The 25,981-nt window shown below is 47.3% G+C and overlaps 1 protein-coding gene across 2 annotated transcripts; it reads left to right on the top strand.

The window, feature by feature from the left end:
• Positions 1-292: 292 nt before the first annotated feature.
• On the top strand, positions 293-14,485 carry Sh3bp5l (SH3 binding domain protein 5 like). Of its 2 annotated transcripts, none has more exons than XM_034506301.2 (7): positions 293-432; positions 905-1,514; positions 6,833-6,895; positions 7,037-7,165; positions 10,746-10,907; positions 12,035-12,208; positions 12,687-14,485. In XM_034506301.2, the coding sequence occupies exons 2-7, from the start codon at positions 1,332-1,334 to the stop codon at positions 13,152-13,154; spliced, it is 1,179 nt and encodes a 392-aa protein (XP_034362192.1). In that variant the 5' UTR covers positions 293-432; positions 905-1,331; the 3' UTR covers positions 13,155-14,485. The 2 variants fall into 2 exon arrangements, with proteins under 2 accessions (XP_034362192.1, XP_034362193.1); XM_034506302.2 differs by having other exon boundaries at positions 338-442.
• The last annotated feature ends 11,496 nt before the right edge of the window (positions 14,486-25,981 follow it).

The following is a 25,981-nucleotide window of genomic DNA, read 5'->3' as shown; positions in this document are numbered from 1 at the left end:
TCCGGTCGCGCCAGGCAGTGACTGCCCATAGCCCCGCCCCTGTTCCTTAAGCAACGATGGCCGCTCTCTCGTACGACACTATTGCTAACATTTCTCGAATTGGGAGAGACTATCGATCTTCAGCACCTGCCGTAGTTTTCCTCAGAAACTCATACTCATGCATTCATTTCACTTAGGCTCGGTTGGCAGGTGAACTGGGAGCTAGGAAAGGCGACGTTGGACATAGAGTGGTGCCATCTTGTACGGACGCTGAAAGTTAGCACGCCGAGTGTTGCGCTTACATCGGGCAATACTTGTCAGAGAGGAAAATAGCGTTGTTACGTGATGGCGTATTTCCGTTTCCTCTCCGCCAGGGCGTTTTTTGGTTGGACCGTCTTGTTGCGGAGGGAGGGGGAAGATTGTTTGCTCCGTAGATGCTCCCGGTGTAGCAAGGTAAATTGAGGTAAAGCCGAGAAGGGGAGTATTTTTTTCTCCTGGCTAAATGGGATGGCTGGGACTAAGACGTTGGGTCCGCGGAAAAGTATGCGATTGGAGCCTGGAGGCTCAGATAGGCCCCAGGGCTGGAGAGGCAAGGTTGGGGGATAGAAGGTGAATTGCAAAGCCGGACCGGGTAGAGGTGGACGGGCCTGATAGAAAAAGGGTATGGAGGAGAGGGTGGGGCCCAGAGCGAAGTTTGGAAGGGGAGGGACTGTAGAGGGGCTGTGAAGGGAACAGGGACGGGAGCAGAGTCGGACCTAAAGTCCTTGAGGCCTGAGGAAAGAAGTTGAGGTGGGGACTGGTCGGATCACGGGAGTGTGTGTTGGGATACAGTGGTATCTTTGGGAGACACAGGACTTGGAGGAGGCTGCTGGCGAAGGTTCTAATGCTGACATCATATGTAACTTGGCCTTTGTTTCTTCTGCAGCTCCCCAGAGGCACATCTCCTATCTTCTGCTTGGACTTAGCCTTCTCTCCATCTGCCACCACAGCCTGGAGGCGCTTGCCTCCACCCTCCCGAATGGTGCTCCTCTTCACAGGCGTCGGCCCAGGATCCAGGCCCCCTTTGCTCCCTGATTTGGAGCTGTTGTTGCTGGGGTCTCTTGGTGGACTCCTTGTGGTGGGGTGTGAAGAACTTTTGCACAGACGAGGCTTTAGTTATAGGGACCTCATCAGCAGTTTGAATCTCAGCCTTTAACTGAACTCGGGGCTCTTCTGTGCACCTTCTTTTCAGCCTCTGAGAAGAGAAAACCCTTCTCTATTACATCCAAAGCCCAGGAAGCCTCAAGCTGGGGCCCTGGTCCCAGCATGTCAGCCCTCTCTTGTGCATAGGGCTCTGCCCTCTTCCAGCCAGCATGGCTGATCCCAGAAAGGTTCCAGGGGGCCGGGAGACTCCACAGGGGGAACTGCGGCCAGAGGTGGTAGAGGATGAAGTCCCTAGGAGTCCTGTTGCAGAGGAGCCTGGAGGAGGCGGAAGCCACAGCGGTGAGACCAAATTGTCCCCTAGAGAGGAGGAAGAGCTGGATCCTAGGATACAGGTGAGAAGGCTGATGGAGGTAGGAAGGCCAGGTACCAGACTTGCTGAAGAGCTGTCGGATGAATGAGTCCTTAGAATTATCTCTCACAGTGGGCTGGGGTGGGGAAGGAAAACAAGCATGTACACAAAACATGGCAGTTCAGTGTAACAAGTGCTGATGGAGAGCAGGGACCCTGCCTGAGTGCTTGGGACATAGAACCTTTCATTGTTCCTCTTTCTGAATAAGCAAAAGGATTGCTAGCTCAGGTATCTTACATATACTGGAGGCAAGAGGAGGTGACTGAGACTGGGAGGCAGTTTTGAGGCTGAGGAAATTCTAACCACCCTCCCCCCCCCCCCATTTTTTTAAATCTTCCCAGTGATGTCTCTCAGAATCATTTGAGTTGAGGCCTTTCAGGTATTTGAAAGGTTTGGGCCTGTAAGGACATCAAACCCCATCTCCCTGTCTTTAAAATAGGATTCTCTGTGTAGCCCTGGCTGTCCTGGAACTTGATTTGTAGAGTAGGGTGACCTCGAACTCAGAGATCTGCCTGCTTCTGCCTCCCAAGTTCTGGAGTTCAAGGTGTGTGCTACCATGCCCAGCAGGAAATCTCTTACATTGTAAGGATTTATATCAGTTGTGATCAGTCCTTAATATATATTCCTGGTCTTGGAATTGTGGGTTTACCAGAAGAATGTCAGAACACTTGACTGTCATGGAATGTGCACAATCTAGTTGGTAAACCAGAAAGATGGTTGTGTAAGAGACAGCAGGGAACTGGGTATGAGGAAGACTGGTCGTTGTGGAGGAGATGGCCGGCTAGGACAAGCTTAGTTATCTATAGTGTTTCAGGGTACTGTCTAAATGGATTGTGTGGGAAAGTTTCTTGGGCTGATAATGGCCAATATGTGCTGTGTGTTTGGGGCCCAGGTCTGCCATTAGGTAGGTTGTAGCTTTGGGATTCTGTTATTGAGAAAGTGATTTAGCTCCTTCTAGGTAGCTAGAACATCCTAGAGCTTGACTTCTTGGGCTTCTTCAATAAACCTTACTGGGTAATGCCAGTGAATTGCAAAGAAAGTCAGTCTGGTCCTGGCGTGTGTGCTGTGCACGTGCTGAGGCTGCTTGGGTTGTATGTGAGCTTATAATGGATCTCCTTTCTGGCATGAGTCGGTAGTTTACTTCTGCTGTGCTATAGGATGCTGCATTGAAAACAACTCAGTTTCTCTCATTCATTTTGAGGATTTGTCCTCCACTAAGAGAATGCATTGAAAAAAAAAAAGTCTTGGGATAGATATTCAAGCCACTTCAGTTCCATGATTTGTGATTTTTTTTTGAAAAAGTTAACTTCTTTGAGCTTCTGTTTGTCTGTCAAACAGACATTTGTAAATACAGTCATTTAAGATAAAAAATGCAGTTGTGTACCGCAGGGATGGTTTAGACGGGACATTTCTGCCATCATAGTTCTGTCAGTGAGCTCTGGGAGTGTTAGCATGTCTTGGGAATGCATGAGGTCCTCTTTGCTTCCAGTGAGCTTGCAGCTAGGAGGGCAATGAGACCCTCGTTTCTCTCGACAAGTTGTATAGCATTTAGTGTAGTGTTGTAGGTGACACAGGGAGGAAGGCCTTACATTCTCTTCTTTTGATGACACAGGCAGGAGTAGGTCAGTTCTCCAGCCTCTCCAGGGATTTAGAGTTTGCTGTTTGTACAAATTGTCCTGATGTGAGGAGTAGCTCAGTGTTTAGGTGAAGCTCACAGCGCCTGCCCTTCTGTATTAGTATTCTTTTGGGTGCTGAGGAGGTGAGTTAGTATGCGTTAGAAGTTCATTTTAGTATTGACAGTGATTCATATCACATGCCTTGAAAATGTGCTTCAGCTCTTTCAGGGAGTGTCTGCTTTTCTAGATCAACACATTTAATGTGTCTCCATTAACAGATCCATCAATATCCACTAAAGACTATTAAAAACCATTTTCACTTGCTTTGCGGAACAGGATAAGATTGCAATGAAAGCCTAGGCAGGGGTAACACAGAGGTCAGGCTCTGACTATTCTAGAGTTTTTTGAATTTCTCAGAAATGATTATCTTCAGGGTGAGGCTCTTTGATGTGGGCCTGGGTTTCCGTGGCTGACAGGCAGGTAGCTCGTGCTTGTCATCTGGTGAGATCTCTCTGGAAGTAGAAGGGAGACTAGGCCATACTCGCCTGCTATATGTGTTTGTTTACCCCTTCAGAAAAGGCCGTGTCTCCATCAGGGTCTCATTGGATCATTGGAATTCCTCATGTCCTCCAGCTTTTGGAAAGAGGGTCTTAGTGGATAGAAGTGAGAGGTGTTGGTCAAAGGGTTTGGTAGTGCCAGGATGGGCCTGGCCTCTCTGGTTTTCTCTGCCCTCCCCCCTTTTTTTGGTGAGGCAGTGTTTCGTGTGTTCCAGGGTGGTTTTGAACTCACTGTATGGAGCTTATGCTGTATTTGAACTCCTGATCCTTTTGTCTCTGCATCCTGGGTCTGAGATTGTAGGTCTGTTCCGCCATGATCTGTGGACACTCGCTTAACTCCCAGTTCTTCAGGAGGACTTTGCATCCTCAGAGTTTTCATCTTCAAATGTTGGCATAACTGAAACAACAGTCATCACCCTGGCCCCATTGACTCATCATCTGCTTGGGCCTTTCGATGCTTTGTCAGAGAGGACCAGGAGCATCCAGGAGTGGAACAGAAACATTTGTAGTCAAGCACCCATGCTTCGACTCAGTGGCCTGGCATTCTGGGAATGTATCCAGAGTGCCCCAAGAAGGTCATCTTCCTGCTGGCTGCTGGCTTTCTGACAGATGATGCATGCTGACTCAGACTCTGTCCTCCCCGAATTCCATTTTCGCTGAGTGCCAGGAGTTCCTGGTGGAACAGGCCAAATGGAATGTGTTGCTGCCTGTCCACACCAGCTCTTTGGGTGTTCAGTGGCCCCCACTGTGCCGGCCTTGATGCTTCAGCTTGGCTGCCCCTCCCTGCTTACCATGATCTTCAGTCCCTGGGGGCTTCTCTTTGTCCTGTTAGGGCTTTGTGAGCACTAGGCTGATGTATCAGTAGGCTTTTTGGTTTTTTGTTCAGGCTGACCTTGAATTTATTATCTCTCTACTTCAGTTTTCCAAATGTTGGGGTTACAGGTGGGTGCCACTATAATTGGCAGCAGGGATTTTTTTTTCTTTTTAATTGTAAGGGTGATAGTTCCTATATTTAACTTAAAAATAAAAAGCAAACAAACAACACAGGGTTTTACTGTGTTGCCTTGGTTGGCTTGGAACTTACTGTATAGATCAGCATGGTCTTGAGCTCATAGAGACCTGTCTGCCTCTGCCTTCTAAGAGGTGGGATTAAAAGTGTGAGCTACCATGCCCACTCCTGTTTTTACTGTTTAAATGTTAGATTGATAGCTGAGTATGGTGGTGCACAGGTTCACAGGTTTGGTTTGGTTTTTTTGTTTTTTGGGTTTTTTTTTTTTTTTTTTTTTTTTTTGCTTTTGTTTGTTCTGAGACAGGATTTCTCTGTGTATCCCTGGCTGTCCTGGAATTCACTCTGTAGAGCAGGCTGGCTTTGAACTCACAGAGATCTGCCTACTTTTGCCTCTCAAGTGCTGGGATTAAAGGCGTACATGCACCAGACAGTGCTGGTGGACATTTTAAATCTCAGCACTAGGGACACTAAGCCAGGAGTCTTAAAGAGTTTTAAAAAATGGCCTTTGGAAAATGAACCATTCTATTTGAGTTCACAGCATTATTCTATAAATGGCTCTATCATGGAGAATCAGCCAGGTTCATGGCTCTTCTGAGATGTAGGCTGTGCCCAGGTTCATGTCCTTGTTCCTAGTTCTACTGGAAGGGCCATGCAAAGTGAATGGGAGCCAACATCACATCTATGCAGATGGAATAAGATGATGGTGTTGCTATCTAATAATGCCTGTCATGGATGAGCTGCAGACTGACGGCTCCTGAAGGCAGAGCCTGGAGTTGAGCACCTGCTTTGTGGAACCTGTAATGAAGTACCTGGAATTTCTAGATATAGAGCCCTTGGCACAGCTTGGACTCTTAAGGAGTATCCTCAGATAGATCATCAGGATCTGGGATTGGATGTGTTTTCTTAAGCAAGTGAGAATGATTCGTGACCAGCTCCCTTTCCAGCCCCGTGCCACATCACTGAAAGATGTAGGGTGATTCTCTCAGGACCAGACACCAGGGAGTCATTAAACTAGCATGTCCAATGATTTTCCCTGAGATCCCTCCTTGCCATGGCAGCATTGCACTGGGGGCTTCTGAGATGACTTGGTGGTTCAGAGCATGTACTGCTCTTATTGGGACCTGAGTTAAGTTCCCAGCACCCATATTGGGCCGCCCATAATCATTTGTAACTCCAGGGTCAGGGGGATTTTGATGTGTCTGGCCTGTGTTGCGTACTCCCTCTCACATGTTCATAGTTTCAAACATGGATAAGAAAAGTTGTACTGTATTGGATGGGATCTGGGCTTCTGTTGGCCAAGAGGTCAAAATAACTCATGTACCTGTACCCTTACCTGGTTCTTATCTTGATCATCAGCCAAGCCCTGGTGTTTCTGTGTCCTGCATTTCCTTGAAGTCTTTCTTTTCTTTCTCACCTAGAACACAATAAATAGCTTTTACTTTGTCTTACTTATCTCTGCTGGAATACTTGCCCTTCTCTGCCTTCTTACTAGGAAGATGTGCTTCAGGCATCTTGCTCTGGCCTTCTGTCTAGGTAGGTGGCCCTAGTGCCTATGGGGCACCTGTGCCCATCTTCACACAGGCTGCCAAGAGCCTATAGCCCACAGAAGTGAGTCACCACCTCTGTGGGTGCTGTGTTCTACATTCCTTTTTAAGATTTAAAAAAAAAAATTGTATATGTGTTTTGTGCATATATATATATGAACCATCTGTGTTGTGCAGCCCTTGGAGGCTGGAAGAGGACATTGAATCCCCTGGAAATGGAATTACAGATGGCTGTGAACAATCATGGGGGTGCAGGGAACTAAACCTGGGTCCTCTGCAAGAGCAACAAATAGTCTTAACCTCTAAGCCATCTCTCCAGCCCCTGTGTTCCGCATTGTTCTTAAAGTACTGACCAGGAAGTATGTAGTAAGCATGTGCTGAGTGAGTGGTCCTCCTGGCTCAGGGAGGGAGTCCTTCATCTCTTCCTTCATTGAGAGGAAGTGATGTGTTCTATTGAAGAGTAAGACTCACTGCTACCCTGTTCTTTGTGCTGCTGTATTCCCGGAGCTGGAGTTTCCTCACCCCTGCAATGGAGGTTGCTTCCTTCAGTTCTAACTCACATGCTTCTTTGGCAGGAGGAGCTGGAGCATCTGAACCAGGCTAGTGAGGAAATCAACCAGGTGGAGCTACAGCTAGACGTGAGTGTCTCTTTGCTCACATCGTGGGTTGGTCTCTGGAGATCTCTGTGTTTTCCTATATTGAGACAGTGGTAGAGGAAGGGGTGTGTGAAGAAATGAGGTTCTGTGACCTATATGCTTGCTTTACACTTTCCTTGTCAGGAAGCCAGGACCACCTATCGGAGGATCCTGCAGGAGTCAGCAAGGAAGCTTAACACCCAGGGCTCTCACTTGGGAAGCTGTATTGAGAAGGCCCGGCCCTACTATGAGGCTCGACGACTGGCTAAGGAGGTATGCCTGTGTTGTAGTTTAATTTCTGTTGCTGTGACAAATACCAAGACCAAAAGTACCTTAGGAGAGGAAAAGGTTTATGTGATTTACACTTCCAGGTCAGTCCATCATTGATAGAAGTCACCACAGGAACTCAAGCAAGAACTTGGGCAGAACCATGGAGGAACCCTGCTTGTTTACTCACTTGCAGGCATATTCTCAGTTAGCTTTCCTGTATAGACCAGAACCACCTGCTCAGGGAATGGTGCTGCCCTTAGTGGGCTGGGCTCCTTTATGTCAGTTAAACAATGAAGACAGTCCCCCATAATCATCCCCACAGGCCAGTCAGAATGGACAATCTCTCAGCTGAGATTCCCTTTTCAGGTGTCTCTAGGCTGTGTCAAGTTGACAGAACTAAGAAGGGCAGTTTGACCTATAATTAGGAAGGGCTTCATGTCTGTCTTCAGTCTCTGTATAGAATGAGGAATAAAACACCATACTTAGGGGCATGGCCATGTACTGAACAGCCTGTGAAGTTGAGGAGGTTCTTTTTTTTTTTTTTTTTTTTTTTGGTTTTTGTTTTTTTCGAGACAGGGTCTCTCTGTGTAGTCCTGGCTGTCCTGGAACTCACTCTGTAGACCAGGCTAGCCTTGAACTCAGAAATCCGCCTGCCTCTGCCTCCCGAGTGCTGGGATTAAAGGCCTGCACCACTATCGCCCGGCGAGGAGGTTCTTAAAGTTGTAAGGGAATGTGTTCATTGGGCCAGTGAGGTGGCTCAGTGGATAAAGGCACCTCCTGCCTGACGACCCTAGTTCATTCCCTGGGATCCACATGGTGAAAGGAGAGAATGACCCCTCCTGTGTAGTGTCCTCTGACCTGCACATGCTTGGTGCGGCATTTGTGCTTAGGTGCACACATACATACACACAATAAATACATAAATGCAAGAAAGTGGTCTCTTGGCCAAAAAATGACTGGGTGAGGGCATTGGGTCCTGTTTAGAAATTTTGTTTAGTCCCACTGATAGCTTTGTTCTTTCTTCTCTTTTTCCCCTCTTCCCATCTTTCCTTGGACTAGGGTCAAACCCAGGGTCTTGGGAACATCAGACAAGAACTGTGGTGCCGAGTGCCACCCACGGGCCTCACCTGCTGATGTGTTTAAGTAGTTAGGGTTCAGGCTGCACCTAGTGTACTCGTGCGTGCGCGCTCGCTCTCTCTCTCTCTCTCTCTCTCTCTCCCTCCCTCCTTCCCGCCCTCTCTCCCTCCCTTCTTCCCTCTCTCCCTCCCTCCTTCCCTCTCTCCCTCCCTCCCTTCTTCCCTCTCTCCCTCCCTCCCCCTCTCTCTCTCCTCCCCCCCCCCCCTCTCCCTCTCTGAGACATGGTCTTTCTGTGTAGCTCTAGCTGTAGTAGAGCTCTCTCTGTAGATCAGGCTGGCCTCAAACTCGGAGATCTGACTACCTCTGCCTCCTGTGTGCTGAGACTAAAGGCCTGTGTCACCATGCACTGGCTCAGTAATCTTCTGTTTTGATTATTTTTTGACATTTATTGCGTTAATACTTACTGTTATTACTTGGATTAGGTCTTTATGACAGAATATGTGACCCATACGGTTTCTACATTGTATTACCAATGTAGGTATTGTCACCATATTACTTACAATGCAGATCTCACTCAGCGTAGCCGTTTTACACTCAGAGTTTGCATATGAGAGATACTTCTTAGTAATGTGCATTTTTTCAGTTTTACATTTTGAACCAATTAAATTTGATGACAAGCTTATAACTATATATAAATTAAACAATATATAGAATTTGTAATAAGGAGGGGAGAGTAAATATTCTCCCACCTCCTCAGCAGCCCATCCCTTAGCTTCCAGATATTTCTTAAGTTTGCATATATGAGAGATTTAGCTCTAAGTAATACAGTTGTTAATCAGTATCCATTTGAAAGAACACTCATTGCTCAGGAATTTTAAAATTCTTCTTGAATTTGTATATTTTATTAATACTGCCAAATTTGGTTGAGTTTTCTTTTTGTCGTTGTTTGTTTTCAATAATACTGTTTATAAATCTCTTATCCATCAACCTATAACAAAAACTTTGATTTGGCAATTTATATGTAATTTGTCAAATGTGCAAACTATTTCTGTTTTTAGAGAAGTGCAGAAGATCGATGAGGTTACATGAGAAATCTAATTTTTTAAAAGACATGCACACCTGCAGAGCTCAAAGAGCTAGAGTCCTTGAATGATTCCTGATTCATGTGACTGTTCAATGCCATGCATGCCCAGCGTATGTTCATACCAGCTCTAGAAACCAGTGTGCTGGTTGCCGTGACTGTTTCTTTGGATGCCATCAGCAGCTAAACATGCATTCTTCCCCTTACTACTGCCTCTGTATTTTGCTTTTTTGTTTTACTTTGTTATGAATTCTATAAAAATGGGGTCATGTAATATGTGCTGTCTTTGTTCCTTCATCTTATCTGTGTAACTGTGTATCTTATCTGTGTAACTGTGTATCTTATCTGTGTAACTGTGTTCTGTATTATGACAGAACACCGAAGCTCTAGACAGCCACCTTCTGGTCATGGACTGCCTTGTGAGTCTGGAGAGATGGCTCAGTCGTTAAGTCCTTTGCCACTGAACCACACTACCTAGCCCTGTGACATACGTTAAAAGCCCAAGGACTATTTTCTTTTCTCTTACTTTCTTTCTTTTTTCTCTTCTTTTTTTTTTCTACTTTCGTTTTCCCTTGGCTGTCCTGGATCTTGTTGTGTAGAATAGGCTGGTTTCAACCTTGAACTCATGGAGATCTGCCTGCCTCTGCCTCCCAAATGGTGGGAATAAAGGTGTAAGGCACTAGGTCTGGCTAAGCTTTTTCCGTTTGTAAGACATAACTCTCTTAGTCAGTTCCTGTAACTGGAAGTTGGGGATCACCCCCAGGTTTTTGCTTGGCTAGCACTGGTTGACTATCTCTTATGTTAATTTTGGGTAGAGCATAGCATGTATCATATGTTGAACTGATAACAGATACTATACTTGATCTTGGCCAGTGAGCTGAAAAGCGGTCTTTATTGGAATTTTGGGCTAAGAAGTGTTTTAGAATATTTTTTTTTTTTTTTTTTTTTAGATTTTGGAACATGTGCCTACACATAATGACATACCTTGGAGATAGCAATCAAACAAGGAATTCATGTGTTTGATAAGCATCTTCTATATAGCCTGATATGTGCAAATATTGTTTTTATTTAAAAATACTCTTTAACAAAAAGTATAAATTAAGTGTATTTAACTTTTATATAAAAATATTCAAATCTGTAAATATTTTTAGAAAAAAAATCCTCATTTTTATTTATGTGTTGTATCTATGTGAGTCTGCTAGATTTTATGTGGCCATCATATACCAGCATTATGTTTCTTAATAGTCATTTCTGTGTTTCTGATCTGTAGAATATTGCTTTGATGGCATCTATTCTTAGTGTGGTTTGGGAAATGAAGCTGAAATTATAAGTGGGCCTTCCTCTTTTTCTTGTCCTTACCTTGTGGGATCGCATGGGTGACTGGGGTCCCTCGGGCTTCCCATCCTGATGGCCCTCTCTCCACAGGCCCAGCAGGAGACACAGAAGGCAGCACTGCGGTATGAGCGAGCTGTGAGCATGCACAATGCTGCCCGGGAAATGGTCTTTGTGGCTGAGCAGGGGGTCATGGCTGACAAAAATCGACTGGACCCTACATGGCAGGAGATGCTCAACCATGCTACCTGTAAGGTGAGGGGTGCTGCCAGCAGGTCCCCTTCACTGCCCCCTTGGCTAGTCCTTTACCTCCGCACTCCTTCCTGTTCCTCTCCCACTCCAGCCTTCCCTTAGCTTTGGTTTCTCTTAAGGTGGAACCTGTCCTGAGTCTGCCCGGCTTGGCCTCCAGTGCTTCTGTTATTTCCTTTCTCTCTTAGAAAGCTTCTCCACTCCTGTTTCCTCTGGGTTGGGCTGGCCCTGAGCTCCTCCCAGGTCGTGGCTCTGGGTTCAGTACTCACACGTTAGGCTCAGCTTTGTGATTCTCTGTTCCTGTTTGCAGAAAGTTTTCCCTTCACAGGTCCTGCACTCTGCCAGTGTATGTTGGAGGTATAATTTGTGTTCCATTTCCAAGCTCCTAAAACTAGACTGGGCATAGGGGCACCCTGGCATGGGCTCGTTCTGCCCCCTTCAGCGTGTACAGGGCTGTATTAACTCCTGGATAGTGACTGTGTCTTTCAGTTCTTTGAATGCACAGAGAAGACACTGTCCTGTGGTGGGCCTTGTGAAGGTGAGTGTAGTGAGAGAAGGAAAAGTCACTGAGGCTGTGGTGTGTAGCCACGGGGATGGGAGTACCATGAGCTTGCCTGGTTCTGGGAGACAAGGTGCCTGGAGCCCATGCCTGTCCCCTGGTCACATGATTCTCTGGGCTACACGTAGATAGAAAGGCTGTGGAAGCTATGAGAACCCAACCTGCCTCTGTGCCTCCTGTGCCTGACATGAAGCCATTGTCAGGGAGGGCTCCCTTAGGACTGTGGCGTCTGCACAGTTGAATGTGCTCGAGGGTGTTTAGCCATGTTTAGGAGGGACTGAGCTGGCTGTGGCACCTTTCCATGGTATCAGCAGAGCTGAGGGGCAGGTCATACAAGTGAAGAGGTGCAGGACACTGGGGAAGAGTGCTTTCAGAGGCACGTGCTTGAGGTGGTGAGAAGCTCTCCTTGCCTCTGAATCCGTATCTGTCTTATTCTGCAGACCTCAGGGGCGGGAGGGGCTTTGCAGACATTCCAGTTGAGGTTTCCTCAGGGCAGTGCGCATATTGGCAGCCTAGGGTCGATCCCATTGAATGCCAGCTCACTGATGTGTGTCTCCCTCCCAACCTGGGCCAGGTGAATGAGGCAGAGGAAGAGCGTCTTCGAGGTGAGCGGGAGCATCAGCGTGTGACGAGGCTGTGCCAGCAGGCTGAGGCTCGGGTCCAGGCCCTGCAGAAGACCCTCCGGCGGGCCATTGGCAAGAGCCGTCCCTACTTTGAGCTCAAGGCCCAGTTCAGCCAAATCCTGGAGGTAGCTAATGGGGGAGGATGGGCAGGTAGAGCGAGTGCTGGTGTGCTTCTCTGGTCAGTGCCTAGAACTGACAAGGGTCAGACCTTGCTAGACCAGCCAGTACTCTAGCCTGTGCTCAGAATGACCCCGTAGGAGTGGAAGGCAGGAATGAGAGGCTTGTGCTGGGGAGAGCACTGGTCAAGAAGCAAAGGTAAATGAGGAAAGTGGGAAGTGATGGGAGGTGGAAATGGGGGAAAACCAGCCAGGCGGGAAGGAAGAATGGAGAGAAAGGGAGGAGGAGCCAGTGGGGTGAAGACCTCGGGGGAGGAGGGCTAGTTAGGTCAGGAGGGACATTCAGTGGACAGTAGGGCTGGAGAGAGTATTGCAGTTCAGAGGTGCTGAAGGCATCCAGGGGCTCTGGGGTAGGAGGTCTGACCTCAGGGACAAGTGCTGAGTGGGGTCAGAAGACATCCCATGGGCTACCTGTTTTTTTCTGCAGGAGCACAAGGCCAAAGTGACAGAACTGGAGCAACAGGTGGCACAGGCCAAGACCCGCTACTCAGTAGCCCTGCGTAATCTGGAGCAGATCAGCGAGCAGATTCATGCCAGGCGCCGGGGCCTGCCCCCTCACCCCCTGGGCCCACGGCGGTCCTCCCCTGTTGGGGCTGAAGCTGGACCTGAGAGCATCGAGGATGGGGACAGTGGGATTGAAGGGGCAGAGGGCGGGGGCCTGGAGGAGGGCAGCAGCCTTGGGCCTGGCCCAGGCCCAGATACGGACACGCTGAGCCTATTGAGTCTGCGCACTGTGGCCTCTGACCTGCAGAAGTGTGACTCAGTGGAGCACCTGCGTGGCCTCTCGGACCATGCCAGTCTAGATGGCCAAGAGCTGGGAGCCCAGAGCCGGGGACGCCGGGGAAGTGATGGCGGAGTCCGAGGGGGCCGGCACCAGCGCAGTGTCAGCCTGTAGCTCTGTGGCCAGAGCTAGCTTGATTTCTACCATGGGCAATCAGGGCCCCCCAGGCCTTTTCTCCTCAAGTCCTGTCTGCCCCAGTTCCTGGTCTGCAGCCTTCCTTGGGCAGGATGAGCTATCTCAGCCCTGTGTCCCTAGCTTCCTCACCATTTTTCTCTCAGGAGGCAGCTCTCTTTTTGCCTTACCCACCTAGAAGGCTTGCTCTCTGGCCCTGTCTCCTCTTCCCCTGCTGGCACTCGCGTCTCTCTGATGCTCTCTTGATTTCCTCTTCTGACCTGACTTCTGTCTGTCTGGCTTTCCCCTCAGGGAACTTGGTCTAGAAGACACAGGAGGTCATGTGAGAACATGAGCATCCTAGCCCAAGTGATTGGACAGGCCCTCACCTGCTGGTTGTTCCTGGCCCTGTCTTCCCAGAAGGCGTGCCCTAGATATGCTGCTGAGTCCCTGGCAGCCTGTGCTCTTGTCCTGTCCCAGCTTGCCTGTGAGCAATGTGTAAAATGTCCATGTGCCTCTGGAAGACACCACCTTCTGTCAGTGCACCTCTTGTGACCTTAGCCACTGTGCTGTGTGTCCTTCATTCAGTGTCAGGTGGGGGAATCGAACCCTATTATCAACACAGGCATTTGGGCCAACTCCAAATGGCCCCCATCTGTGTGGTATGTCTCCAGTTGGGCTGAGCCCTTACAATTGCCAAGGTGCTAGTGGGTCCCTGGTGGGGCCTATGCTGGAGGGGAGAGATGGGAGATTCTCAAGGCTGAGACCTTGCCATCCCCGCCTTCCCCGTGTGTGGCGCTGGGCTTGCTTTTTCTTGGTAGAGGTTGAACTGGAGCTTGGCACCCTCCTACAGGGTGGCATTAGGGAATTTGGTGCTCAACTGCTCTTTATTGCTCTTCCTCACCGCAGATGGTAGCTACACCAGGAACCGTTGGAGAGCGCTTGAGCATGATTTTAAAGCCTCCTTTCTTATATGAGAGGAGTTGATCTGAAGGTCAGGGTTTCCAGCCTCAAAAGGCAGCTCTGGGTGCTGGTGTTCCTGGGTTATGTGAAGGGAAACCACACCAGATCTGGGTGCCTTGGAAGAGCCAACCTCCTGTCCCACCAGGAGGATGAGGACAGTGCTTGCCCAGGGCTGGGAGAAGAGTGCCCGTGTCTCGCATGGGATCTCCCAATTTTCAGGTTTCAGGATGGTCACAATGAGAACCTGTGGGGTTTGAGGTGGCTGTTCAGGAAGAACAGAGGAGGAGGACATGATTGTGCGAGTGCATGTGCTGGTGCGTGTGAGAAAGGGTCAGTCCTGGTTTTATTTAAATAAAATAGTTTATGTAACAGTGATGTTTACTGTCTGTTAAAAAGAGACATGGGGTTTAGACAGGGGGCTCTTCAGACCATGCAGTCAAGGAGTCAAGATGGTATACACCAACTGAGAAGAGAGGAAAGAGGTGCCAGCTTTTGGGTGGTCACACATAAGCTAAGTGGACAAGGCTGGGGAGCCAGTGTTCTGAAGCTGTGTTGGACGGTAATGAGTGCCAGGGGTGGCCCTGCTGCAGAGGGCCTGCAGGGTGGAGTGGTCACAGTATCCTGGGTGTGTCTGCACATAAACAAGAAAGGAGAGGGACCAAAGTAGGGACACTTGGTTATTTAAAATGGTGTGATGCTGAATCTTGAATTTCCAGTAGACAGTGGTTTCTGTCCACTGCAGTATCAGGATGCATTCACAGAGAGTGACTCCTGAGTTGGAGCACATCTGGTTGTAGGTGGGAGAGGTCTGAGTATATTTAGACACAGATGGGAGACACCTGGGAAACAGCAAGTAAATCAGGTCCACAGGAGCCGTAGAGGTGATGATTGGGCTGGAGCTGAGGCCATCAGTGCAGTGTAAACAGATGTGGCCCACATCTGTAATCCCAGCATCCACGAAGTGAAGGACAGGATCCGAAGTTCAGTCACCTTCAGCTACATAGTGGGTTTGAGGTCAGTCTTGGCTACCTGAGACCATGATCAGAAGGCTCTGGGCCATGCTAGGGCTGGGCCGTGAGGCCCACTGAGACAGTGCACCAGTCCGGGAGAGAGATTTAGCAGTGTGGTAAGACTTAGGTGTCAGGAAGGGCAGGGTGGAGGTCAAAGATGGAGAAGTACAAGCAGAGCTCTGATCCTGGGGACACTGGACACAGGGCCACCGGGAGCCAGGACAATTGAACATTCACTGTACCTTTTGACAGGTACTGTCCAGATCTCCCTTTGAGGGCACCTTCCTGATCTATCAGGAGACTGGGTGAATAGACTTAAAAATTGCCTTCATTCATGGTGCAAAGTGGAGTGTTCTGCATGTAATGAGACAGTTACTATAGTTAAAGCTTAGTGGGGTTTTGTTTTGTTTTGGTGTGTGTCTGTGTGGTTATTTTATATTAAAAAAATACCTAAATTCAGTCTTAATGAACTTAGTATAACATAATCATAGTTCTTAAGAGTGAGCTTTTGAGATGTCCCTAGCCAGCCCCTGGCAGGCAGGGTCCTTAAGGCTTCTGGTGCAGTAGAACATCAGAAAAGGCTTGACCTGTTTCCATGCAGTTTGTCTTTGGCTTAGTCACCTGCCAGGTAAGTGAGCAGAGACTAGGAAGGTCAGAAAACGGTGTTTCCTACAAGTAAAAAGACCATCTTCATCTGAGGTGCTCCCCCACAGCAAGCCCCATGAAGGTTCTGTTCCACTTTGCTAACAGCAATGGGTTTTACTTAGCCAGTGTATCTCTGACAATTTGTGAGGCCTCATCCCCATTCCCACACAGTCCTACCCCGTGTCACCTAGGCTGAGTTCTGCATGGTGCCTTCTTTGTTAAAGGGCTGGGGCTCCTCTATGCTCAGCACACACCTTGTACTTGGAAATCTTTAAAGGTGGTTTTGTGTTTTGCCCCTCTTGACCCCCAAACCTACAGCAGTCAACTTGATTATCACAGTATTAGGAGGTCAGTATTGAGTGGCACAGAGCCCCAGAGTCAAGTCTTCAGTGTCTTGGGGAAATCTCAGAATTTTATCACAGTGTAGCCATGTATAGTGTGATGATACAGTGACTATTACTCATAATGATTTTTGTTGACTCTGCAGCTTCAGATGTTTAAACCCAAGGCTCTGGCCCTTGTGCATGACAGGAAAATGTCAAACAGAGGTTGCATTTTCTCTCTTGAGAAAATGTGTATTTCACAACTCCAATGTGTGGGAGGAGGAAGGGGCTTCTCCAGCTGTCAATCATACTCTGTATGGAGCAAGCAGAAGCTACATGAAACCAGAAATTCCCTTGAGTCATAGTGTGATAGATACTGCCCTGATGCTCTGTGTGCACGTGGAGGAGTCACTTGGTTCCCCATCCCTGCCCCTGTGTGCAGGGAGAGGGCTGGACTGGGTAGTCTAAGGCACCTACCTAAGTGGCGTAACCCCTAGGCCTTGTTGGGTGTTTGGTGGGTGAGGTAAGGTGGTGGCTATGTTCACACAGAAGATGGGATGTGGGTGGCAAACTGGGAAGACATAAATCTAGCTTGGGGGAGTCGAGGCTGCTGAACATATAGCTTTTTGATAACTGTTGATATTGAGTTTCCTCTTCCCTGGGGAAGGCAGCTGATGATCACTGCACAGTATGAAAAATAAAATAAGCCCCAAACACCACAGTTGATATATTCAAGTGAACTTTGGAGGAAGGGGTTTTCAAGATGAGTTTCTGTCCTGAATAGGAAAGAAGAACATTCTAGATCTGGAATGCACTGAAGGAGCAGGACCCTGGAGCTAAAAGAAGACAGGTTCACCTGCTGCCTCATTGTGAACGCTCTGTCTAGGCCACTGGTCTATCCTTTTTAGACTTTTGAAAATGGATAAATTTATTTTGAAACAACAAGGTATTATCTACTATTGTGAAAAAATGACAGAAATTTTTTTTATCCATAATGCATGACAAACAAAAATCATTCAAATTGCATATTTCTACTAAAAGGGCTAGCTTTCTGACCACCTTAGATTAAAAATATAGCTGATCTGGGCAGTGGTGGCACACACCTTTAATTCCAGCACTTGGGAGGCAGAGGCAGGTGGATTTCTGAGTTAGAGGCCAGCCTGGTCTACAGAGTGAGTTCCAGGACAGCCAGGGCTACACAGAGAAACCCTGTCTTGAAAAACCAGTGTGTGTGTGTGTGTGTGTGTGTGTATCTGAAAGAAACAGAGTTTTGCAGGCTTGAACTTTTTTTTTATAGTACAGGGGACCAAAACTATTGAACTCCTGATCAACAACTGACCTATACCCCACCCTGCACCATTGAGCTATATCCTCATTCTACCTAAGCTTTACATTAGTAAAATACTTAGAATTGAGATTACAAAAGTAACAACTGCTTATTAAAAAAAAAAAAAACCTTCAAACAGGACAAAATGAAATAAAGAGTTTCAGAGCCGTGAGTCTCCTCTGCAGCCCATCTCTCACTCCTCACAGAAAGGCACATCTTCCTGTGGTTTGTTTGGGTCCTGTCTTCCAAATCTTCTATACAGATTCAAACTCACCTTGATTTGGCTCATACCATAGTGTTTTATAATCTGCAATTACACTTCGTGTGTCTTTGCTGTCTTTACATGTTAGCTGGACAGTAGTCCATCATTCAACATCCCTTTAAGGCTGAGTGTGGGATCTCAGCACTGAAGCTGAGGCCAGAGGATGGCAGTTCAAGATCAGCCTGGGTTACATAGTGAATTGTCTATCTGAGCTACAGCAGAACTTGTTTTAAAAAGCTAAAACCAGGGGCTGGAGAGATGGCTCAGCAATTAAGAGCACTGTGCTGTGTGTGTGTGTGTGTGTGTGTGTGTGTGTGTGTGTGTGTGTGTGAAGGAGAGAGAGGGGTGATGGGGAGGGAGAGAGGGGGCAGCCTTTGGGGGGTGGTCAGAAGGCAACCTGTGGGGATGGACCATCTCTGCCTACATGAGGATCCAGAATATTGACCACAGTTCTTCAGGGTTGAAGGCAAGTCTCTTGATCTGCAGAGCCAACTCACTGGCCCTTCTAATAGGATATTTATTTGAATTTTTTTGAGAAAGGGTTTGTCTGTGGAGCCCTGGCTGTCCTCGTATTCACTCTGTAGACCAGGCTAGCCTCAAACTTAGAGCTCCGCCTGTCTCTACCTCCTTGAGTGCTGGGATTAAAGTCGTGCACCACCATCACCCAGCTATGATAGTTAATATACCTAAATACATCTACAGTTTCAATCGTACTGATAAATGTATAGGGTGGCACCTGTTTTGTTTCCATAAATAAGTCATTTATCAGCCTGTGTCATGTGAGTGGAGCCGGAAAGATGGTGTCTTTCCTTATCCTCCCAGGTGCATAGTCCATCCTAAAGTGGAGCCAAGGCTACTTATTCAAATGGAGTCTCCCAGGGCAAGCCTGAAGAAAGTTTTATGCCATTTTTTTTTTTTTTTTTTAACGCTGTGCAGAGTGACAAAACAGCGGGACACAGCCTGAGCTTAACATACGATATTTTTGTGCGATTGTCAGAAAATGTCTGGGTGTGATAAGACCTGCCTGACCTGAGGTCATACATATTCTGACCTGAAGCCTAGGTTATTGCTACTTTAGTATGCACACCAGAAAGTAGTTCCAAAGACCTATTGACTCTGTGTACTACATGGTGCAAGTTAACTGTGCTGCAGTCTTGGGAGGGCTTCAACCTGATTCTAGAGTGAAGGGCTCCTTTGTTCCCCTATATCCCTATAAATTTCCCCATCTTTCTATGCTGTCTTAGTGTCTTAGGTAGGGTTAGTATTGCTGTGATGAAGCACCATGACCAAAGCAAGTCGAGAGGAAAAGGCCTGTTTGGCTTCCGTATCACAGTTCAACATCCAAGGAAGTCAGGGCAGGAATTCAAGCAGGAGAGGGACCTGGAGGGAGGAGCTGATGCAGAAACTATGGAAGAAGGCTGCTTGATGGCTTGGTCCTTATGGCTTGCTCAGTCTACTTTCTTATAGAACCCAGGATCACTAACTAGTCCAGGAATGGCCCCAGTCACAGTGGACTGGGCTCTCCCCCATCAATCACTAATAAAGAAAATGCCCTCCAGCCCCATCTTAGGGAGACATTTTCTTTTCTTTTTGTTTTTGTTGTTTTGTTTTGAGATAGGGTTTTTCTGTGTAGCCCTGGCTGTCCTGTAGGCAAGACTGGCCTTGAGCTCCTAGAGTGCTAGAAATAAAGGCATGTGCCACCATCACCTGGGAAAGATTTACTTTTGTATGCATTAGTGTTTTGCTTACTTGTATGTCTGTGTGAGGTTGCCAGATGCCCTGAAACTGGAGTTACAGACAGTTGAGCTGCCATGTAGGTGCTGGGAACTGAACCCAGGTCTTCTGGGAGAGCAGCCAGGGCTCTTAACTGTTGAACCATCTCTAGCTCTAGAGGCATTTTCTGAATTGAGGTTCCCTTCCTCCTCTCAGATGGCTTTCTGCCTGTGCCAAATTGACATAAAACTATCCAGTACACTTAGTTTTTCTAACTTTTGCTTTTATTTATGTGTATGTGTATGTGTATGTTTCTGTGTGTGCCTGAGGAGGCCAGAAGAGCGCACCAGATCCTCTGGAAGTGAAGTTACAGGCCGTTGGTGAGCTGCTGTGGGTGGGTGCTGGGGACTGAACTCAGGTCCTCTGGAAGAGCAACACACATTCTTAAGTGCTGAGCTGTCTCTTTAGCACCATAAATGACTTTTTGGTTGAAATCTTGAGCCTGGGTAGCAGAGCCTGGCTTGTTGAGGCTGTCCGGCTCAGGCTTGATTGAACTCTACAAGCAAAAAACTCTGGGGGATAACTTAAGAAAGTGCAAAGTACCTCTGTGTAGCAGCAGAGAGGGAGTGAGCCCCAAGATGTGTGTGGTTAGCTGGAAGAGGGTTCCTTAGGAAGAGAAGAGGTAGACACCTAGTGACTAGTAGCATAAAGGGTGCCCAGAAGTGCTGGTGCCAGGCACAGTCGTGCCAGCTTTATCACCCTCCCTTATCTTACCCTTGCTTATCTTGACCTGCCTTAGGTTTCTAGGTGTGGGGCTGTTATGGGGCTCATTGAATTCTTCAGCTGTTGACAGACAGGAGGTTTATGGGTTTGGTGTCAAGGAAATCACTGATAAATGGAGTTTTAGACAGGCCCCACCCTCTGTTGGCTCCAGCGGTCTTTGGTATCTAATCCTGTAACAGGAAACCAGACTCCATGAGGACGACAGAGTATGCAGCGCTACAGAAGACATGTTCACATTCCTAGAATGTTCTTAAAAGTCTTCTCTGGAAAGAATGCTCTTTAAGAGGAGGACCAGGGGAACGTGCCTGAGGATTTGCCTTCGAATCCCACATGCCTGGAACCCAGCCAGCTCAGAGAAAGCCATTCTCTGGTTAAAATGCAGCTGCCTAGTGTGGAACTTGCATGTCTTGTGGGATTTTTATTTGCTATTTTATTATTTTATTTGATGTGCATGGATATTTTGTCTGCATGGATATCTGTGCACCATATGTGAGTAGTGCCCATGAGGCCAGAAGAAGGTGTTGGATGCCCTGGAACTGGATTACAGATGGTTGTTCCCCTGCAGGTGATGGGAGCTGAACCCAGGTCCTCTGCAAAAGCAGCCAGTGCTCTTAACTGATCAATTATCTTTTCAGCCCCTTCACTTATTATTAGTTAAGAAAAATGTGTGTGTGTGTGTGTGTGTGTGTGTGTGTGTGTGTGTGTGTCTGTCTGTCTGTCTGTCTGTCTGTCTGTGTTGGGTAATATGAATACAAGTGTGTTCTTTTAGAGGCCAGAAGAGGGCATTGCATGTCCTGCAGTTGAAGTTAGAGGCATTTGTGATGTGCCTGATGTGGGTTCTGAGGACATAAGTAGGGTAATCTGCAAGAGCAGGGAATACTCTTACCAACTGAGCCATTTCTTCAGCCCCTTACTGTTTTTTTTTTTTTTTGGAATGTGTTGGATGTCTCCACACATTCAGGTGACTGCAGACCCTGGAAACTGCTGCTGTCATTGAAGCAGAACATATTAATGTTCTTGGTATTTTAACATAAACAGATACACTGTGTGTGTGTGTGTGTGTGTGCATGCGCACACATGTATATAATTTGAAGTTTCAGAAATTTAGTTGTCAAATTTGGTAAAAAAAAAAAAAAGTGTCTCTCATCTTACTGTGTTGAGTGCATTATAGCGAAATTAACAGCTGTAATGGTCTAGACACCCTCCCCCATTGTACAGGGCTAATACAAGGCACTAAATATTTAAGCTCTTGTCTATGTGAGTTTGACTCCAGAAGCTAATATTCCATCCTCTAAATAATGGAAAAACAACCAACCAACCAACCCCCCCCCCCAAAAAAAAAAACAACAAAAAAACCAAACCCAAAACACCCCTGCTGCTCTCTGGAAGACTCCTGGGCTGTGCAAAGTCTGTGTTGTGTAGGATGCGCTTTTTCAGGTTTGAGCCTCAAACTCCCACGATGCGGTGAAAACAGAAGATGGCCTATTTGCCACCCAATTCTTAAACACGATTCAGAGATTGCAGCCTAGTGAAGGAATTGAAATTTCTGCAGGAGAAGGAGAAAGAAAAACCTGGTGCCAGCCAGAGTGGGAGCTTGTCTCCTAGTAAGATCCCACACAGTTCAGTCAACTTGTCAGGCCACTTTGCAAGAAACTGGAGCTGAGGCAATGACAGTCAGGACCACACCATGATCAGGGCTGCTTAGCAATGCAGGCTCCTGGCCCTCTAAACCTAAACCTCATGTTAGGACCCCAAAGATTGACGTGAGGGACCCTGGATTTTCTTATTTGTTCCTCTTCCTGATGTGAGCACATTAAGTGTCTTTTCTCTGTTCTGCACTGTGAGGATTGGTAGCACCCTGCCTTGTTCAAACTGCCAGGCTCTGTCCTAACACTTATGGCTACAGCACAGCCCTTTCAGTTGGGAGCAGACACGAACAGAGGCCCCATAAGCTTGCCTGCATCCATCTGGTGTCTCTTTTCATTTCTCCTGGGCTTTGGATAAAACAAATGGGTTTTACCTGAAGGGCTGTAGGTGCTTTCTGTCCTTGCAATGTTCTAGGAGGTTTTCTTGAATAAATACCTCTTCATTTGCACAGTGTGCAAGTTCAGAGATGGCTGTTTGGTTGTTGGTCAAAGTAGTTTTCCTGACTCTGCTTAGCTCCCTGAGGTATATGTGCACAGACCCCTGACTCCGACACTGCACACATAGAGCCCACCTTTGCAAACAGGGCTTTGTTGGCCATGGAGTAATGTTCCAGGTGCTTCAATTCCTTTTATCTTATGAGTATTTTTTGAAGACATTTAAACCCCAAGATAATTATGGAAAAGCTTTATGTGACAGTCCACTCATGCTCTACACAGACCAGATGGCCGTATTTGAAATAAGAAAAAAAACCTTGAACTTGGTTGGGTGGTTCCAGACTGAACTCAGGACATCTTAGTGGATTTACTGGACAGGCTATAAGAATCAGATGTGAAGGGCTGGAGAGATGGCTCAGCGATTAAGACCACTCACTGACTCACTGACTGCTCTTCCTAAAGGTTCTGAGTTCAATTCCCAGCAACCACATGATGGCTCACAACCATCTGTAACGAGATCTGATGCCCTCTTCTGGTGTGTCTGAAGACAGCTATAGTGTACTCATATAAATAACATAAATCTTAAAAAAAAATCAGATATGAATACCCTCTACTTCCCATGCCTCTGACATCATACATTGATAATTCACATATAGTTCCTAAACTAGCAGATAGTCCGGAAGAATCTTATTTCAGTGCTCCAGAAGGTTCTGGAAGCCTGAGATCAGATGTGGGAGATTCTCTTTGTGTTTTCTGCACTCATTTGTTCTCCTGGTTTTGTTTTGTTCTTCTTTCCTTTAGACCTAGTATCTCTCCACAGTTCTCCACTCTGCCTGCTAATGACAAACCAAATAACACAACAAAATGCATGTCTGTGGCTCCCTCAAATAAAAGTGTTCAACTGCTGTACAGTTTCTGAATGTATTCTCTTCCCTCCTCCCCCTTCCTTTCCTTTTCTCGGTTTTCTTTCTTCAAAAAGTATTCTCTCTCTCTCTCTCTCTCTCCTCTCTCTCTCTCTCTCTCTCTCTCTCTCTCTCTCTCTCTCTCTCTCTGTGTGTGTGCTGGCTTACAAGACCTTCAGGCTCTTTTTCTTGTTTTTCAGGCTGCTTCAAATTTACTATATACTATATCCACCTTCTAGTGCTAAGATCCTTAGCATTCCAGCTCCCTTCCTCTCCCCTCCTCCTCCTCCTCCTCCTCTTCTTCCTCTTCTTCCTCCTCTTTCTCTTCCTCCTCTTTCTCCTCCTCCTCTTTCTCCTCCTCCTCTTCTTCCTCCTCCTCTTCTTCCTCCTCCTCTTTCTCCTCCTCCTCCTCTTCTTCCTCCTCCTCTTTCTCTTCCTCCTCTTTCTCCTCCTCCTCTTCTTCATCCTCCTCTTCTTTCTCTTCCTCCTCTTTTCTCCTCTTCCTCTTCTTCTTCCTCCTCTTCTTCCTCCTCCTCTTCCTCCTCTACCCTCTCTTCCACCTCTTCTTGCAGAATTTCTATGTAGCTCAGGGCTAGACTCAATTTTCAGCCCTTGTAACTCTGTCACTGAATGATGGAATTACAGGCTTGGGCCACCACACTTAGACCCAAATTTCTTGTTTCCTCAATATAAATTGTTTGTTTTATTTATTGTGTATATATTTGTGTGGATGTGTGAGTGCTACAGTACATGTGTGGTAGTTAAAGGAGAGTCTATTCTCCTGCTATGCGGGAGCTAGGGACTGAACTCAGGACATCAGGGTTGGCAGCGGGCACCTGCTGAGCCATCTTGAAGGCCAATTCTAAAACAGCAATGCCCCAGTCACAACCACTGGGGCAGTAGTGTGTTGCTTAGAGACAGACCAGGCTCATTCACCTGCCTTTGATGTGGTGCCTGTGTGGCTCCTACCCAGTGTGGCTCAGAGATGACAGGAAGAGAGCTCAGAGACACCCTTCCCCCTTCTCACCCTCTGTCTCTCCTTGCCCCTCCCTAGCTCCAAATCTGCCACTCATGTCCCTCTGTAAGTCTTCCTTCTTTCTACCACCCTAGGAAACTCTGTGGGACCCAGAGCCTTACCCTCCACTTCCCTTTGGAGTTTCTGATGCCTTGACCCTGGCCATCTGGTCAGGTGCAAAAGCAGGGTGTTACCTGTCACTGCCTTCTGGGTTTGGAGGATCAGTCCAGGTCAGGCTCCTTAGCAGCACAGCACACTTCCTGGAATGCAGAGGTGAGTGTTCTATACTCTTCTCAGCATGCTGTTCAGCTTTCCTGTGAGAAAACCAAGTGCTTCCTGCCCCTGGACTGCTCCACTGGGAATATCACCCTTAACAGAACCATGGGAGAGTATGGGACTTCTTCCTGGGCTTGGCTCACATGTCTCGTTTGTTAGGTCAGCCAGTGGTTTCCTGGACTATTCCATAAACAAGCAGGGTGAGGCACATATCTTTTTTCCCGGGGAAGTATAACTGATATTAAAACTCATCTTTTTTTTTTTTTTTCAGATTATGAAGGTGTGACTCAGAGAAATGGTCACACAGCTTATAAACTTCCACACTGGGTTCCAAACAAGCCCAGGGCTCTTTAAACACCCACCTTAACTGCTTGTGAAAAGAAGCAACACAAAGTATTAAACAGGGCTCAGATGGTATGACTATTGACCCTGTGACATCACAGCAAGCTGTTGATCCCTTGTCACTTCCCTGAGCAGGAGCCCTCTTCACCAGGGGGACTTTTAAAAATCATTAATTAGTTAATGATTATTATTTTACTTATTTATGGTACATCCTGCTCACTGCCCCCTCTTGGTCATCCTTTCACAGCCTTTTCCCCCCTACTCCTTTTCTCTTCTGAGTGGGTGGGGCCCCTCCTAGGTATCCCCCCCCCTTCCCCTGGACTTCAAGTCTCTGCAAAGCTAGGTGCATCCTCTTCCACTGAGGCCAGACAAGGCAGTCCAACTAGGAGAACATATCCCACAGACAGTCAACAGATTTTGGGATAGCCCCCACTCCAGTTGTTTGGGACCCAGGTGAAGACCAAGCTGTACACCTGCTATATATGTGAGGGTGTTGGGGAGGGCTAGGTCCAAAGCTGTATGTCCTTTGGTTTGGTGGTTCAGTCTCTGAGAACTCCAAGGGTCCAGGTTAGTTGATTCTGTTGGTCTTCCTATGGAGTTGCAATCCCCTTAGGGCCTGCAGTCCTTTCTCCTATTCTTCCATTAGAGTCCCCAAGCTCCAGCCACTGTTTGGTTGTGGCTGTATGCCCCTGTCTGAGTCAGTTGGTGGGTGGAGCCTCTCAGAGGACAGCCATGCTAAACTCCTGTCTGCAAGCATAATAGATTATCATTAATAGTGTAAGGGATTGGTGTTGGTGCTTGAACATGAGATGGATCTCAAGTTGGGCCAGTTTTTGTTGGTCATTCCCCAGTCTCTGCTGCATCCCCAAATTCCTGCATTTCTTACAGACAGGATAAATTTTGGGTGGGAAGTTTTGTGGGTAGGTTGATGTCCCTATTGCTCCACTGGGGTTCCTGCCTGGCCACAGGAGGCCACCTCTCCAGGCTCCATGTCAATGCTGTGAGTCACAGATAAGAACACCCCCTTTTGATTTTTGGATGTCTTTCCTATCTCAGGTCTCTGTCTCTTTCTGGAGATGTCCCCTACATCCCTGAACTCTGCAGGCTGCAGATTTCCATTTATTTTCATGGCCACCTGCCCATCTCCCCTGCCCCTCTTCACACTCGACTCTCCCACTCACCTCTCTA

Source organism: Arvicanthis niloticus, chromosome 6, assembly GCF_011762505.2.
Source record: "Arvicanthis niloticus isolate mArvNil1 chromosome 6, mArvNil1.pat.X, whole genome shotgun sequence".
Classification (NCBI taxonomy): Eukaryota; Metazoa; Chordata; class Mammalia; order Rodentia; family Muridae; genus Arvicanthis; species Arvicanthis niloticus.
This window is presented reverse-complemented; position numbering and strand designations above follow the sequence as displayed.